This window comes from Rhinatrema bivittatum, chromosome 1, assembly GCF_901001135.1.
Source record: "Rhinatrema bivittatum chromosome 1, aRhiBiv1.1, whole genome shotgun sequence".
NCBI classification, from domain to species: domain Eukaryota; kingdom Metazoa; phylum Chordata; class Amphibia; order Gymnophiona; family Rhinatrematidae; genus Rhinatrema; species Rhinatrema bivittatum.
In genome coordinates this window covers 146,762,214-146,781,001 of record NC_042615.1, presented here as the reverse complement: position 1 = coordinate 146,781,001, position 18,788 = coordinate 146,762,214, and the positions used below count along the sequence as shown (strand labels likewise).

The 18,788-nt window shown below is 42.6% G+C and overlaps 1 protein-coding gene across 6 annotated transcripts in view; it reads left to right on the top strand.

Moving 5' to 3' along the window:
• Positions 1–18,788, top strand: part of ATP10D (ATPase phospholipid transporting 10D (putative)) — a 363,249-nt gene that overhangs the window by 229,052 nt on the left and 115,409 nt on the right. For all 6 annotated transcript variants that reach the window (XM_029588247.1, XM_029588237.1, XM_029588263.1 and 3 more), the window contains one exon: positions 4,279–4,467. In XM_029588247.1, the coding sequence (XP_029444107.1) occupies positions 4,279–4,467 (189 nt within the window). The remainder of the gene's footprint in view (positions 1–4,278; positions 4,468–18,788) is intronic.

Here is an 18,788-nt window from a genome sequence, read left to right as displayed (position 1 = left end):
GCTGACGAGCCCATTGCTATAACTAGATAGGTACTCTTTTTTTTTTTTTTAAACATTTTTGATGATTGTATCGATCAAATATTCAAAATGACGTCAAATAACTATCTTTCAAATTTTTAACATACACTATACAAAAATCTTAACACCCGGAAAAATCCTTATATGTTACTCATATTTCATAAATGCACTTCATAATGCCCTGTAGTTGAGACCGAGCTCTGCTATCTCCCCAAAGGGAATATATACACCTGACCGGAACGGAACTCCGCCACCTTAAGGGAAGTAAATACCGGCGAATACTTAATGTCCTGAGAAGCATTTGCTTACGATAGAACATTGAGTTTTTTATTATAACTTTGGAAAAAACAAAAAAGAAAGAAAATTTGATATTGAGCATGACCAATGATTAAAGATGGCCCTTTAGCAGTACAACGAATGGAGCAGCAATACCCAAAGATACTGCAGGGCGTTATGAAGGTCATTTATGAAATATGAGTAACATATAAGGATTTTTCCTGTTAAGATTTTTGTATAGTGTATGTTAAAAATTTGAAAGATAGTTATTTGACGTCATTCTGAATATTTGAGCCCATTGCTATACCATGTATTTGCAGATAAAAGTTGCCATCAAATTTGAAATAGTTGTGTTTCAAGACTAATTCAGCAATTTGAAGTAGAAATGAAACCGGAATTCTTGTTGCTTCTTGGTTGTTCAAAGTTTCAGCTATAATCTACAATGCCACTTCTTGTGCCACATTAGTGTATAAAGATATCACATCCATAGATACCATAAAGATCGATTGTACTGGAAATTCTATACTTGCTAATTTAAGTACTTGAGTAGTATCTTTTACCTATGATTGCATTTTATTAACTTGAGGTTGCAAAACCTTATCTAGAAAGATTGCCAAAGGCTCTAATAATGAGCCATTACTTGAAACGGACGCAGTGGGGGATTTATTAAAACTTTATGAATCTTAGGGACTCCGTATAAAACTGGAATCCGAGGATATTCTACCATTAGATATGCCCGTTATTTCCATGTGAGAAATGACGTTATTTTTTCAGCCAATAGATTTTTAATTGTTATAATTCTAACGTAGGATCATATTCTAGTAGTTGATAATATTTAGTATCTGATACATGATCTAATGTCTAGGTATATTGATCTCGATCCTGTATTTCCACACTACCCTCCTTGTCCGCGGGTTTGATGACTATTTGAGAGTTGCTTGCCAGTTCTTGTAACGCCAGCCTAGAAGAGGTGGTTATATTTACACAAGATTTAGATGATGTGGACTCAAACTTTTCAATAGCTTTCAAAATAAGATCTCGAAATATACTAATTTGTGGATCAATAGGTCCAGATGGAATCCATTTTGACTTTGGTCTGACCAATGACTCCGTGTCAGATGAAATATGGTTAGTTTCACAATACAACCTAATTTGTTGTTTTCTTATGAATCGGGCGACAGATATCCTACTTTCAAACGCATTATGTTTATTATGACTGATGACTATTATGACACTGACTAAAATGAAAAAAAAAAAAAATATATATATATGTTATTACTAAAAAAGTGAAAAAGCGAAATAAGCTCACATAAGTCTGTGACATGGAAACCAATGATTATAAAAGGAAAATATAATCAGCCATTGTGACTATTTTGTAGTGGTGATTACATTAAATAACCACACATTTGAGAACAAGAGTTATAATATAAACTCTCTTTAACATTATATGAGGTCTCTATTCACAAATAAGAATTAATAGTTGTTTCCATGTATATGTGATGTTTGTTTGACGTATTAAGTGATTACATCATATCGGAGGTTCAATTGATATATATGTATATCAAACCAAACATTAAGCATATACATGAAGTTAGTGACAAACTGGGAGCAATTTTGATATTTGTAGGTAACTACAAATAAACCAGAAAACAGGTGTCAGGTAAGAAAATAGTTCTACTTCATATAAAATATCATTCTATTTAACATAAAGTAAAATGTCCTTCCTGAAAGCAATAGGTATCTGAAAGACAGCAGCAGGTAGGCGGGGAAGCAAAGGTGATAGGAGAGGAATGTTAGTTGGCAGGCAAGAGACATTAAAGAATGAAATCTAGGCAGCATGTTGATGATTACCCAGCAACCATCCTCCTAAATACTTTGGCAGGAGATATGTAAAGTATCAAGGCATGAGATTCAAGAAGGTAAAGTTCAGAGGAAATGTTCTGTTGTGCTTGTCTAGTGAAGTAGGATTAGGTAGTATTTGAGCAATGTTAAGGGAAAAGAGCACAGGCTATTTTTTACTAAACAGAAACCTAGGATAACAAGGGATTTTCCTTTAGTATAAGGCAAGTATAGTTCCTGGTAATACTACATGCCATCTGTGGAATTAGCCCTACTGATGGGACACACTGTCAGTAGTCCCTGTGACAAGACTTGGGTAAAAGAAAGTACAAATGGTAACAAAACGAAAGAGTTACATGATAGAGGAAAATGAGCCAAAGTGGGAAAAACTAAGCAATAAAAATTAACAGTATACCCGTCTTGTATGGGATGGAATAAAATGTCACATCTAGGACAATAAACTAAGATGAGAAAGTTAAGTCCATTATATAGGAATCATTAACTACCGTATATATCCTATTTGATTATGGTGTGGTAAAGTAAATATGTAAAGGTTGTATCAAATGGGAAACCACCTAGAATAAAGGCATCAGTGTGGTATTCAAGTTGGTAATAGCTAAGAAAGTTTTATAAACAAACATGTTAGCCATACAGTGTTAATTGAGTGATATGCTTCTACAATTACTGGCTATCTGTCTGGCATTAGAATCGGGCCTAGGATATCGGGAATCAAGTACTTTGCTGTTCCAAATGGGAATGTTTGGTCTGGGATTGAGAAACATAACCTTACTACTGACCTTGAGTGACCTAAAGTTTGCACATACATCCTGCAAGTAATCCCTACATTTTTCGGCATTAGCCAACACAGTAGTCTGAATTTTGGTCAAATGTTTATGCAAGGATTTCATCCACTCATTAGCATGAATGACTGATCCTTAGAAAGAAAAGGAAATAGGCTTTCCCATTATGGCGTAGGCTTTCCCAATGAGGCCTCATAGGGTATAAAACTGTGAATTTACAGACATTAGCTCTGAGCATGAACACCCTAAGAAAGTACTTGCTCCCAGATGTTTCCACTTAAAGCAGGGAAATGATATGTAATTGTTCTTGGTATTGTACTTATTTGTTATCCTGTTATCTGTCAAACGCCACTTAAGCGTAGTTTCTCGTTTATTGTAAACCGATGTGATATCCCTGATGAATGTCGGTATCTAAAAACCGTTAAATAAATAAATATGAACTTTGGTTCTTCCTTTCCACATGCCCTGCTGCCTATGGATGGTAAGAAATGTACAATTGCTGTTATACCCCTCAAAATCAAAGTATTCCCTGATTAACTGAGAAATGAAAGCCAGACCTTTATCTGAATCAATGGTCTTAGAGACTAAACAGCATATAAGCGGTTCATCTGTAGACTTGCAGTTGATTGTGTTCAGGAAAAGCTTTTACCCAGCGTGAAAACGAATGAAGTACAAGAAGTAAAAACCTATTCTTCCTAGTTATCAGAGAGGGCCCACATGGATTTATCTGCCTTCTTTCAATTGGGCTGCATGGAGGGGCTCTCAGTTACTTTTTTTTTCCTTTTAATTTGCCTCCCAAAAGAGTACAGACAGCATAGGAAGGAACATGATCCGGTATATCTTGTTTCATTTATGACCTCCATACCAGTTTGTAAATGACAAAGTGTTCCATTTGTTTTAGGGGGTCCCAAGGGACTTCTACCATAAATCCAGTCTTTCAATTATTGGACACTGGCAAGCACACCCTACAAGGATTCCACTTTTCTCCAGGACCAATATGGCTACTAGTACTGACCATTTCAGAATAAAGAAATACTATTTCATTTTAAAGTAATCTCTAGTACTTTGTAAAACAGTTATTGGAACCTCTCAACAATAAAACAAAGACCTTCATTTTCAGTTTTGTTTTTTTTTTTATTTTTCCTGGGAATTTCTGTGTTTATTCTAATAAAACTGGGAGAAAATTGGTGGAAAAAAGTTGTCTTTTTCCCACTGATTTTCTCTCCCCCCCCCCCCCCCCTTTTTTTTTTTTAATAAACTGAGAAACTCCTGAGAAAAGTAAAATTAAAAACTTAAAATGAAAGGCCCTAAACAAATGCTAAGATCTTTTGCTTTTGGTCAACAGGAAAAAGATGTTGTTCCGGACCTATTCCTATTGAGAAAATTGTCCCAGGTAACACCTCATTTACTTGTGTTATCAGAAGAGACTGCTGGAGAGCTGTTCTTGGAAACCATGTGCATTATGGATTTCTTTCTTGCTTTGACAATCTGCAATACTGTGGTAGTTTCAACTCCTAATCAACCACGGCAAAAGGTAAGACAATGGATTCCTGGTGCAACTGCGGTCTGCATTTATAGTCTTGTGTACCCCAGAAAAATACAGGATTTTAAGCTTAGAAATTCATGATTTGTAATTCTCTATTAGATTCATCAGCTTTTATAAGGCTTTAAACCTATTCGTGATGCTCCATATTCAAGTGAGTTAGTATATTATTTGAATATATAGCTAGGAAAGTATTGCAGTAAAATGTGCTCTATATATCACAAAATGTACTCAAATACTAAATTCCATTAATGTTTTTCAAGACTGCAACATGGAATAAGGTCTACTAAATACCACTGAATAGCTACTGCTGTGCTCTTGGTTTGATTTCACAGCCCAGCTCCCACACCTGTCTGTTTTTTTTTGTTTTTTTTTTAATAGGCTTCATTACTTTCCTCCCCCCAAAAAATGTTCCTTTCCCTTTTTGTTCTTTCGCCCTGTTGATATGCTGCAATACAGTATTTACCTATCTAAGGGGGCCAGTTTACTAAACAGTGTTAATGCAATTTTTTATGCTTATATTAATACCTGATGTTAATGAGATGCAAACAAGATGTGTTACTGTAGATGTGAAAATGTAGATAAGCTTTTAGTGTTATATTGTGTATTTTGGCATTGCTCATAGCTATTAAAGTATTTGTATACTGTTGCATCTCATCTCAACATACATTTTGCATTAACACTCATGTAAGCTAGTTTACGTGGGTTAACTGCTTGTGATAGATAACATAGGCAGTTAATGTGTGATACTGCTTGTGTTAATGCAATATGGAGATTGGGGGGCAATCAATTAAAGATATAACTGTTTGCTGGGCTTCTCTTGAAAGGTAGAAATAAAACATAGTAGATGGCTGAAAAGGATAAATTGACCCATTCAGTCTGTCCTCACTGTCCAAGTGTTTGCTGGCCGCCAGCCATAGAGCATGACCACCTTTAGAATATTACTCTTTCTGCCAATTCAATTTTGTCACATTTCTTTCTTTGTACTTTACCCTATTAAATAGTTGAGCCTTCAAGATGCCTAGCACCCTTTCTGAACCTAACCTCAAAGTCCTATAATGGTCTAACAACCTTTACCTCTGGGACTGTTACCCAAACATCTGGCCTCCTAGGTCTCTGCACCTTTTCTAGGCACTACCTCGTCACCAACAACCTCCTGCACTGACCCAGAAGACACAATGAGTGTGTATCCTGCCAGACTTGGCTATATGAACACCTGCATTTCTGTTAGAAATTCTTGTTATTACTGTACTTTCAGTCTGCCAGACACACAGCTGCTTGTTAATTCTAGCATCTGAGCCTGCCAGACAGGTTGTAAGTAATAGCTTTATGTTGCACTAAATACATTTGTGACTAGCTTTGGAATTATGGTCCTTTCATCACGTCGGTGCAAAATGAGATGTGAATGTCTGCAAAATCAAAGCAATGGTTAAACTGGTATTATTTATAGCACACCCAACTGCCATCAAATTTTGTTGGACCCTTAATCCCAGAGTCCGTATTAGCAGCAGACTCTCTTATGATATAGAGTCACTTTACTTTTATTTAGTCACACTTTATTTTTGTTCATTTCTTATATATTTTCAATAAAAACCAGTCTCAGGTTTGCTGACAAACTTCGTCTTAACAACTAACAAATTGTCTTTCCAGAATAATGCTGAAAAAAACAAGATATCTGGTCACAATCCCAAAACATTTTAAAAACATGATACTTATCACCGAAGAACGCATCAAAGTCCCGACACGGCCATGTTTCCCCTGAAGCAGGACGATTCAAACTGATCCATGTATAAGCAGGCCAAACTGGGGGCCATAGTGGCCTCCATCGCTGTACCTTTAATCTGTTGGTAATAGGTTGTGTCAAAGCAAAAGTAATTTTTTGTTAAAGCGAGTTCCGATAGTTGTATCAAAAAAGAGGTGGCCACTTGATGGGGAGCCGGGCGTAAGTTCAGAGTATCCTCTATAACACACAAGGCCTCCACCTGAGGGATGTTAGAGTATAACGAAATACCATCTAGGGTGACAAAAAAGAATTTACCAGGCGGCACCGCTAAATCAGATAGAGTAGAAATTAAATGTGACTAATCTCGGACATACGAGCGAATCTGAGGAACAAAGGGTTTCAAAAACACGTCAACAAACTTTGACAGCGGCTCTAATAAGGAGCCAATGCCGGAAACAATGGGGCGGCCAGGAGGATGCGTGAGCGTTTTATGAATCTTAGGGAGAGTATAGAATACCGACATGACAGGGGAGGAATTCACTAAAAACTTAGCCTCCCTACTTGTTATCATATTGCAATCTACTGCTGCTTGAACTATTAATTTAATCTCCCTCAACAAGGATTCCGTCGGATCACCAGGTAACGGTATGTAAAATTACCTGTCTCCCAGCTGTCTCAGAACCTCTGCCTTATATTCCGCCCGGTCTAAAACCACAATACCCCCACCCTTGTCCGCTGGTTTTATTACAATTGATTCATCACTAGCTAGTCTTTTGACCGCTACAACCTCCTGTTTGGTCAAGTTATATCTCACAATACTGTCTTCTAGATGTGAGACTCTGGGCATCTGTACACACCAGGCGTTCAACTAATAGCGGATCAACAGGGCCCGGGGGAGACCATCGTGATTTTTTGGACACAACAGACATGTCTAACGAAGGAGGAGAATCAGCAAAAAACAATCTGAGTTTAAGGAGACGGAAAACCAGTGTAAATGAACATGCAAATCAAATGTCACATTTTACCGTCGGAACAAATGACAAACCCTTTTGTAATGATCCTAATTCAACATCTATAAAACAGCACAACGATAAGTTGAAAACAGTCTCCGAGGCTACTGCCACGGATTTAGTACGGGACGAGTTGTCCGAGTGGGCTTCTGCATAGTTTGAGTTACTGTGGTGGCCGGCCGAGACCGCGTACTGCGGGTTTCCCTGGGTACCTGGCCCAAGTCCAAAAAAAGTAGCTGCAATGGAAGAGTAATGCGAGGAGGCAGGACCAGGTAAAGGTGCTGGTAATTCTTGTACAGGGGCAGGGGCACCGCGAGTGCGGCGACCCTGGCCCCGGCTCCGTGGTGCCTCTTCGCCGGACGATTCCTCTGATGAAGATGTCCCTTGTGCAAAGGTTACCTTTTTCTGTGGGTTTTTCGACATCCATTTGTATACGTAACCAGATTTGTAGTCAGTCTCGTCTCGTTGGAACTTACTGTATTTCACAGATTTCAGATCATTTGCTTCGTGGTTTTGGTGGTAATTGAAGTCTCCCATTATTACCGCACTACCAATTTGGTTAGCTTCCCTAATTTCTCTTAGCATTTCACTGTCCGTCTCACCATCTTGTCCAGGTGGACGGTAGTATACCCCTAACACTATAGTTTTCCCCGACACACAAGGGATTTCTACCCATAAAGATTCAATTTTGTATTTAGTCTCATGCAGGATGTTTATCCTGTTGGACTCTATGCCATCCCGGACATAAAGCGCCACACCTCCTCCCGACTGCTCCTCTCTGTCATTGCGATATAATTTGTACCCCGGTATAGCACTGTCCCATTGGTTATCCTCTTTCCACCATGTCTCTGAGATGCCAATTAAGTCTGTCATCATTCACTGCTATACATTCTAATTCTCACATCTTACTTCTTAGACTTCTGGCATTAGCATACAGACATTTCAAAGTTTGTTTTTTGTTTGTATTTTCATTCTACTTTTTAATTGATAGGGATAAGTTAGAATTTTTTAGCTCAGGTGAGTTTTTAGTTACAGGCACTTGGATTACTTTTCTAATTATTGGAACCTCACTGTCGGGATGCCCTAATTCTAATGCATCATTAGTATCCTTTAAAGATACCTCTCTCCGAACCATGCGCTGCTGAGCGACTGTCAACTTTCCCCTTTGTTCTAGTTTAAAAGCTGCTCTATCTCCTTTTTAAAGGTTAGTGCCAGCAGTCTGGTTCCACCCTGGTTAAGGTGGAGCCCATCCCTTCGGAAGAGACTCCCCCTTCCCCAAAAGGTCCTCCAGTTCCTTACAAAATTGAATCCCTTTTCCTTGCACCATCGTCTCATCCACGCATTGAGATTCCGGAGCTCTGCCTGCCTCTGGTGACCTGCGCGTGGAACAGGGAGCATTTCAGAGAATGCTACCCTGGAGGTTCTGGATTTAAACTTTCTACCTAAGGGCCTAAATTTGGCTTCCAGAACCTCCCTCCCACATTTTCCTATGTCATTGGTGCCCACATGTACCACGACAGCCGGCTTCTCCCAAGCACTGTCTAAAATCCTATCTAGGTGACGCGTGAGGTCCGCCACCTTCGCATCAGGTAGGCATGTTACCAGGCGATCCTCACGCCCACCAGCCACCCAGCTATCTACATTCCTAATAATCGAATCACCGGGATATCCTCAGTGCGAAAGGACAATGCATCACCTGGAGAGCAGGTCCTTGCTACAGGATGCTTTCCTGCTGCACCTGGTTGGTGCTCTCCCATCATGAGACCTTCTTCCTCCAAGGCAGCACCAGGGCTGCCAGTCTGAAGTTGGGACTTGACTACTATGTCCCTGAAGGTCTCATCTATATACCTCTCTGTCTGCCTCAGCTCCTCCAGGTCTGCCACTCTAGCCTCCAGAGATCGGACTTGTTCTCTGAGAGCCAGGAGCTCTTTGCATCGCATGCACATGTACAACTTCTCACCGGTGGGTAAAACATCATACATGTGACACTCGATGCAAAAGACTGGGAAGCCCCCCTCTTGCTGCTGGACTGCTGCCTTCATCTCAATTTTGATCTGCAATGGCCTTATCTTCCCTAAGAGCCTCTTTAACCTCTCGGTCATCTAATGGTCCAACCGACTCCCTCACAGATTTCTTGCTTTGGATATATTTTTAAAAGTTTCTATTATGAGTTTTTGCCTCTATGGCCAACTTCATTTTAAATTCTCTCTTCACCTGTCTTATCAATGTTTTACACTTAACTTGACAATGCTTATGTGCAAGGCTCCGTTCGGGTGGTACCGGGGCCCCCCTCCCCCCCCCCCCCGGATCCACCGCAGCCTCCTGCGGATCCATCCCAGGACCCGGATGCAGATTTTCCTTTACCGGCCCCTCCCCTTGAGGGAGATGACCCCCGATTGCTTCGCCTGTTTCAACGGGAAGAGCTAGAGCCACTCATTCCCTTCTTTCTTCAGGAGTTGGGGATTGATGCCCTCCCGGAGGATACGGTGACAGCCATGATGCTGGTTCTCGCGGACCCAGTCCTGGCAGGACTCAGGGCACTTCCGCGCACATTCCCTTTCCATCCCATGCATAAGCTACTTCTCTTACGGGAATGGGAAGCTCCCGAGACGGGTCTCAGAGTGGGCAGAGCTATGGACAAGCTCTGTCCGCTCCCAGAAGATTGCCTGGAAATGCTAAAGATTCCCAAAGTGAATTCGTTAGTATCTGCGGTTACCAAGCATACCACAATCCCAGTGGTGGGCGCCACAGCTCTGAAGGATGTTCAAGACCGCAAGCTTCAATTTTTTCTTAAGCGAATCTTCGAGGTCTTGGCCTTAGGAGTCCGGGCAATGATCTGCAGCAGTATCATGCAGCGGGCAAGTCTTAGGTGGGTACAACAATTACTCAGCACCCAGGACCTCCCGTCTGCAGAGGCGGAGCTGGCTGAGCGTTTAGAAGGTGCCATCGCGTATGGCACGGTTGCCCTCTATGATTTGCTCCGTGTAAAGGCCAAGGCAGTGGTTTCTGCAGTGTCAGCCAGATGCCTCCTCTGGCTGCGCAACTGGACCGCGGACTCTTCTTCCAAGGCTCAGCTGAGCACACTTCCTTTCAAGGGCAAGTTGCTTTTTGGAGAGGACCTAGAACAGCTTATTAAATCCTTGGGTGAAAACAAGGTCCATAAGCTGCCGGAGGACTGCCCTAAGCAGTCTTAAGCCTTTTCTTCCGATGCATACCTGCTTCCGGGGTCAACGCTGGTACAACAGAGCGCGAGGTTCTTTCCCAATTCTGGACCTCAAGAGGGTCAACCGTGCCCTCAGGGTACCCCATTTCCGAATGGAGACTCTGAGGGCGGTGATAAAGGCAGTTCGCCCAGGCGAATATCTGGCCTCCCTCGACTTGACAGAGGCTTATCTCCACATACCGATTCGACGTGAGCATCAGAAGTCTCTCCGCTTCAACATCCTGGAAAAACACTTCCAGTTCTGAGCTCTACCCTTCGGCCTCGCCACTGCTCCCTGCACTTTTACCAAGGTCATGGTGGTAGTGGCGGCTGCCCTTCGCTGAGAAGGAATCCTAGTCCACCCTTAATCGTAAATACATCGATGGTATGGGCTGGCTTGGGAAATATTTCTCTACAGGAGTGTTGTCATTGACTTCTATTTAGCATGTTGTCTTTTGTCTATGGAGATTTATTATTGTTCACCAATGCATTATCCCCCTCTACATTTTCTGTATTGATTGATGTGTAGAAAGGCATATGATATATCTTTTTATCCAAAATGTCTGTTTCATGTGGGTAACTATATGACCCTGTGTAAGATGCACTGACACAATGTATAGTATGCTGGAATTTGTACTATTTTTTTTCTTTTTTAATTTGTTTGCTTCTCAGCATTTATTCTTTCAGATGTCAAAAAAGCTTGAACTATATAAGCAAAGAATATTTTTTCAGTGATCCATCCTTCTTGTAGCAGTGACTATAAATATTTTATTTTTCTTACTTATTCCAGATCTGGGTTATATATTGCTAAAATGGTATCTGCCCACTTGGTTTCCTCTGTATTGCAGCATGTCCTCCATGGGTGTTTTAAATGAAGATAAAGTTTTCTTAGAAATACTGAGGCTACATCATTTTTGTCTGAAAGATTCACATAGTTATTTGAAATCTTCATACTTTTAGATCAAAGCATATACAGTGGTATTGTGTGACTTATATGTGTGTAATGGACTTTTTGTATTTGAGGGTAGAATTGAGCAGTAAAGGTACAGATTTTCTGTAGAGTACTCTATTTTATATCTCTCTGGAGGATGGCATGTATTCATAGTTGTAACATATTTTAATATCCTCCTCAATCCCAGTCCAGTTCCTAAAAATGTCAATATACTGGCAATGCCTGAAATGTTAGGTGTGGTATTCATTCTGGAATTTCTTTCTTGGTTTTACTATTAATAGGTTGATGTACTATCCTGGTGCCCATAGGAGTTCCCATGATATGTAAATATATGTCATCATCAAAGTTTAAGTAGTTGTGAGTCAGGATAAAATTAATACTATAATCATTATTAATGTATGCTAGTGACCCAGGGTAAAGATATCTTTAAAGGTTTGTAGCATGCAACTATGCAACTGTTTCAGGCAGTTGTTGCTTAATGTTTAGAAAGTGTGTGATGTCCTATGTTATATGAAACTGTTTGTCTTTTATGCTAAAGACAAGCCGTTAAGCCCGTTAAAACGGGCTACATTACATTTTTTTTCAGTCCATTTTCTAACACAGCACCCTTCTACACTTTTTCTCCCTCTCTCCCCCTTCCCCTCGTTCACTCCTCCCCTTCCCTCCACTCAGTCTTACTCACCCTCTGTCTCCCACTGCCTCCTTCCCCTCACTCTCACCTCCCTCCCCTTCCCTCAGTCACTCCCACCTCTCTCCCCTTCCCTCAGTCACTCCCCACCCTCTCTCAATCCCATCCCCTCCCCCTCAGCCCTCCTCCACTCCCTTTTTCTCTGCTCCACAACTTCTTACCCTTCCACTTACTCACATCCCTGTCTCTCACCTCTCCCTCATTCTCCCTCTCCCCTCACTCTTCCCCACCCCCTACCTCCCTCCCACACACTCACCCACTCCTCCCTCCCTCCCTCTCACTCAGTCCCTCCCTCCCACTCAGTCCTCCCCCTCACTCAATCCCTCCCTCCCTCCCCCTCAGTCACTCCCTCCCACTCTCCCTCCCAGTCCCTCCCTCCCTCTCACTCAGTCCGTCCCTCCCTCTCTCTCTCTCTCCTCCCTCCCTCGCTACTGGCCGCCGCCGCTGCCACCCGACGCCGCCATTTTTATTTTTTTTATGCTGGCTTAGACCGACGTGCTCGCCCGCACATGCGCGGTAGAGTATATCAATACCTGATATGACTGGACTGCAGGGTTTCCAGGTTGTGAATTTTTAGGCAGCATATAATAAATTGATTACTTGGAATAATTGTTAGATAACATTAGCATTTGAGTAGTCACACAATCCATTTCTCTCCACTTCTGGAGAGTTGTTGGATCTACTCTTTTGGCTGTGCTAAAAAAAAGAGTGACATAGCAGTTAAAGCACTGGGCTGAGAACCAAATAAATCATATCCCACTCACCCCCCCCCCCTCGAACTTCTTGTAACTTTGGACAAATCACTTTATATCCCACTTTATATCTTCACTCACGTAGGTTGTAAGCTTTTTTAGGTAGGGACTTATTGTTCCTGAATACTAATAATCCTAAAAGCTAGGGATGTGCAGAGGGACGCCATACGTTGCATTCGGGATTCGTATTCGTCGGGGGGCAGATACGTTGCATTCGGCAAGGGGGCCCCCGATACGCTTATACGTCAATTTCTATTCGTTTCCCCGCTAAAATTAAATTAACTACAACCGCCCACCCTCCTGACCCCCCCCCCCCCCCAAGACTTACCAAAACTCCCTGGTGGTCCAGTGGGGGGTCCGGGAGCCATCTCCTGCACTCACACCCTCGGCTGCCGGTTTCAAAATAGCATTGATAGCCTTTGACCTTATATGTCACAGGGGCTACCGGTGCCATTGGTCAGCTCCTGTCACATGGGCATCGGCACCATCTTGTGCTCCTACCATGTGACAGAGGCTGACCAATGGCACCGGTAGCCCCTGTGACATAGTAAGAGCAAAGGCTATTGGCACGGATTGCCTTTGCCTTCACTATGTCATAGGGGGCCGACGGTCGGCCCCTGTGACATAGTGAGGGCAAAGGCGATCCGTGCCATTTTGAATACTGGCAACCGACCCCCGCTGAACTTTTGGCAAGTCTTGTGGGGGTCAGGAGGGGTTCCCCAAGACCTGCCAAAAGTCCCTGGTGGTCCGGCGGGGATCCTGGAGCGATCTCCTGCACTTGGGCCGTCTGCCAGTAATCAAAATGGCGCTGATAGCCTTTGCCCTTACTATGTCACAGGGGCTACCGGTGCAATTGGTCAGCCCCTGTCACATGGTAGGAGCACAAGATGGCGCCCATGTGACAGGGGCTGACCAATGGCACCGGTAGCCCCTGTGACATATGAGGTCAAAGGCTATCAATGCCATTTTGAAACCGGCAGCTGAGGGTGTGAGTGCAGGAGATGGCTCCCGGACCCCCCCACTGGACCACCAAGGAGTTCTGGTAAGTCTTGGGGGGGTCAGGAGGGTGGGGGTTTATTTAAATTGGCTCCTTTAGGCGGCCGAATAATTCGGCGAAGATTTGTTGTATTCGTGGGGAATTGCGATACGTTTCGCTTCCCCACGAATACAACGAATATGGCCCTATACGTTGCGGATTCCCAATTCGTAGGTAACGAATGCACACCCTTACTAAAAGCCACCTTGAGGATTATTTGATAAGGCATATTAAAAATCCAGAATTATAGTATATTGTATTATTTATAAAGTTGGTAGGTCCCAGCCATCATTCCACTTTATTGGTGCATACATGTTCTTGGATATATTGGTATAAGGGCCTCTAAGGTGGCATATAGCATTTGCATGATCCATGAGTAAGATTTATTAATCTACTGTCTTTAGATAATAATTACTTTGTATATGCTGCACAATTTATTATTCCTTCCCTTTAAGATGTTTTCCTCTAGGAAATAGTACCAGTTCAGTTCCAAACTTAAAATTTGTTCATCTGTTAGATAAAAGCATATAAGGATATGTACTTGAAATGTTTTCTTATTTTCCTGCTAGATCAGTCCTTACACATGGAATTATGCCCTCCACAGCTGCTGGAGATGGAGTACATGCCTTTTCCTTTGTGACATCATGTCTGTCTATAAGGGGGTATGTGGCCTTAGTCAGTTGTCAGTAGTCTTTGTCTCCAGCAGTTGCAGACTAGTGAGGATGGATACTAGAATGCTCCCAGGGTCAAGGTTATACCTCGGCCTGGTTTAGACTATTGGGTTCTGGGGCAGCAGTCTTTTGCAGCTGATTTCCCCAGTAGAGATTTTTTTTCCCAAGTACCCTTGGGTTGAGTGTGTATACTAGGGAGGATAGCCTCAGGAGGGTATTGTTTTTTGTTTTGTGTTTTTTTTGTTTTGTTTTTTTACTTCAGGTTCTTGAGGCTCCCTTTCCAACCCCCACTCCCTACTCTACTTCTCTCTCTTCCTCAGGCTGCCTAAGGAAAAAAATAGGGAGTTGCTTCCTCAAGACATCCAGCAAAATATGGACTGGGTACTAAGCAGTGCATGCAGCTTCCCCAGAATATACATTGACAACTCATGGCCACAGAAAGGACAAGGCAGATGGTGTCAGCCAATAAAGAGCCTCCTGGGAGAAGTGAATGAAGAGGAATTTAAAGACTGGTTAAACAGATTTGCGAGAGCACGTTCTTTGATAAGTTACTGGAGTAGCTCCTACTGGCAGTGCAGCAGTCGGACCCGCACAAGGGAGGGAGCAAACCACTGCATCCTGTGGAGTTAGTATTTCAAGCGTAGTGAGTCAAAAAAAAAAAAAAGAGAAGCAGCACACCAATTATGAACTGGTCAGAATGGCCTGGGCCGTGGCCAGAAATCTCCGCTGGCTGAGTAATTGGGCTGCAGATTCTATATTCTACTCACACCTCCGCAAACTTCCCTTTAAAGGAAGCTTGCACCTTGGTGAGGAATTGGAGAAATTGGCTAAAGACTCAGGAGAATCAAAGCCTAAGAAACTCCGAGAGAACATTCCAAAAATTCAGACCTGTCAAGCAGACAATTAGACCTATTCCTTTTTGAGGAGCCAGAAAGGGAAATGGTGACACTGCCCACCTTTTGTCCTGTCCTGGACTTGAAAGGGTTCAGCAGATGTCTCCATGTATCCCACTTTTGAATAGAGACCTTCGATTCTGTCATCATGTCTGTGAGGAAGGGAATTTTCCTGTCTTCCCTGGATTTGGCTGAAGCCTGTTTCCATATTCCTGCTCAAGACACTTGCTAGAATCTTAATTTATGTGTGTTAGGAAATCATTTTCAGTTCCAGGCCCTGCTCTTTGTTCTCATGGCTGCCTCAAGGACATTTACCAAAGTAATGGTAGTGATGGCTGCAGCACTGCACAAGCAAGGCAATATTGATGCACCCATATCTAGATGATTGGCTTATCTGAGCCAAGTCTTTACAGGAAAACCAGCAGGCATTGGACACAATGATGTGGTTACTAGAGCAAGGGTGGGTGGTGAATTATCCATAAAGCAGCCTAAAACTCTCACAGTCCCTAAAATTCCTAGGTGCCCTTTTTGACACAGCAGAGGGATGGGTCACCTTATCCCCCCAAAAAACTAATAGACCAGGTAAAGGACTTCTGAACACATAGGGCACCCAAGATGTGGGATTATCTCCAGCTCTTGGGGCTGATGACAGTCACACCTTGGATCTAGTTCTGTAAGCGGTATGAGGGTGTTCTGTAACCTGTCTGATATATGCACTTCTTTTCCCATTTATTCCACACCTATTGGGTCCTGCAGTGCTACAGACAGTTCTCTCTATTACCCTCTTATACCTATATAATCCAAATAGCTCAGAAAAGATTATGGGATTTATCCACAGAATTACTTTTATTTGTCAGACTTTTCATGTTTAGCAGCTAGAAGAAAATAAATACATATCTCTAAATAAATTCATATCTCTTGCTGCCTAGCATTGGTTTATACTAGGTAAAACTATCACTAGTGGTCATAAATATAATAGAGAATTCAACTTTCTTTGGATATATTAATAAATGTAATTAGCTAACTAGCTCCCCAACTACCTTCCGTTTCAATCTGGAGCAGACTCTGAAGGTTTCAGAGACCGTTTTAGGTGAAGAGAGCTTGTGTTCTTGGTCTCTGTACTGGCTGGGCTGAGAAGGCTTGTCATGACACAGGTAGCCAGATAAAGGGAAGATGTCTCATCTCGGACACAAAAGCTCTCCCTTCATGGCTTGGAGGAGCAAGGGTGATGCCTTGGGCATCATCTTCAGGTGTAAATGGTCTTTCTTTCAGTCATCTCCCCCCCCACCACCAGTGCTCTCTCCCCTGCTCTTTTTAAGAGCCCAGACATGTATATGTAAACAGCTCATGCATATTCAAGCAGCGGGACGGACAAGGATGTTTTTTCATTTCAGAGTGCTGCCCCCCCCCCCCCCCCCATCACGGGGGATCACTGCTCCTGCTGCATGGCAAATCTGGATAGGATCTGGTAACATCTTGACCAGTGCTGCTTTGCCATGTCAGCAATTCTCTTCATTTCAGATTACTGACTCCCCTCTCATGGGGTAAGGGAGGTGGTGGTCACAGCTCCTGTCTGATGAAATGTTCTTGGATAGGCTATGTTTCTGCCCTGGATGTATTAAGTTGTTTTTGGAGTTCACCTGTTCATCCGCTTCTTGGATTGGTTGTTTTTTGTTTCCAGGTAGACTTGAGTTGTTTGTACATCTTTGACATATGGCTGTCCTGGGGCCACTTACTTCATTATCCTTGGAAAGAAGCTTATAGCCCTTAAATCAGACAAGTATGTCAGATAACCGGGTAGTATTGTTGCCTTGGTCAAAAGTTCCTTATCTTGTTTTTCTGTTGAAACATGCATGTCAGTGTTTCTTATGAAGCCTGTGCTCCTCTTGCAGAGTCAGTATTAATATTTTACTGTGAAACCTCTGGTATCTCCCTACAGTTCCATGGGCCAGAAATCATATTATGACTATTGCATTGGGTTCTTCTGTCACACTGGCCCTTGAGGTCACAGGGTTATGAGTCCCGCCTCTTGGTGCCTTCAGCAGTGAGAAGAAGCCTAGAATGGTGGGTGAAGCCTTCCATTGTGTTGAAGGGTGTGAACCTGGAATCCCCTGCAGGGTTGTCATAACCACAAACACCAGCACAGTCAGATGAGGAGCCCATTGTCTGGATCAGATGGCTTGGGGCCAATGTTCAAGAGAAGAGTCAGCATAATCAATAAACAGACTAGAGATGAGAGCAATAGAATTAGCTTTGTATCATTTCCTCTTATTGATAAGAGAAAAGGTGGTCAGAATTCAGTCAGAAGATGCCATAGCACTAGTATACATGAAACAAATAAGGGGTATCCACAGCCTCATGCTAGCAGAAGAAGTAAACACACTCATCAACTGGGCAGAGCAAAATTTGCTACAACTTTTGGTATCCTACATGATGTGAAGCAAGAATGTTCAAGCTGATTTTCACAGAAGAAATAGGCTAGATTCCAGAAAATGGGAACTCAGCCAGGAAGCATTCCAATGATGCTAGATCAGTGGCAGTGGCAGAACATGCTAATGGATCTAATGGCAACTGAAGCAATTGCCAAGACTGACAGATTTTTCAGTCTGCAGAAGGAGCCACATTCCAGTAGAATAGAAGCTTTGATCAGACCCTGGCTGAAGGACAATCTCTTTGTATGTCTTTCAGACCTGGCTTCCCATAGACAGGATATTAAAGAAAATGAAGGCTCATCCTGCAACAGTAATCCTGGTAGTCCTGGATTGGTCGAGAACACCATGGTATGTGGACCTGATAAGTTTGCTATACCAGGGTTCGGTACCAATGGAAGACTCATCTCTAATTTGTCTTACAGCCTGGCCCTTGAAAGGGCACACCTGCACAAGAAGGGCTATTCACCTCTAGTTGTTGCGATGCTCCTAAGTGCACATAAGAATTTTATGTCATTAGCTTATATTCATATTTAATGCCTGTTTGAGGGATTCTGTCAGGGCCTTGCAGTCTTTCCCATAAGGCGGATGCCTGTAGAATGTTGGATTTTCTCCAAAAAGAGCTAGATAAAGATCTAGCCCTTTACTTCCTGAAGGCGCACGTGGTGGTTATATCCTGTTACAGGAAACCAATCAAGGGACTCCATGTAGCTGTGCACCCAGATATAACCCGCATTTTGTAGGTGATGCAGGGTATTTGACTCTCCTCCTCCTCCTCCTCCTCCTCCTCCTCCCCCCCCCCCCCCCACCACCATCACCTTTAGACCAGTTGGTCTGTAAACAGTCCTCAGTCTGATACTCAGAGCTCTAGTGAGTCCTCCCTATGAGGCAATGTAGCAAACATCCTTAAAGGAATTTTCCCTTAAAGATGGCCTTTCTGGTGGCTATTTGTTCTG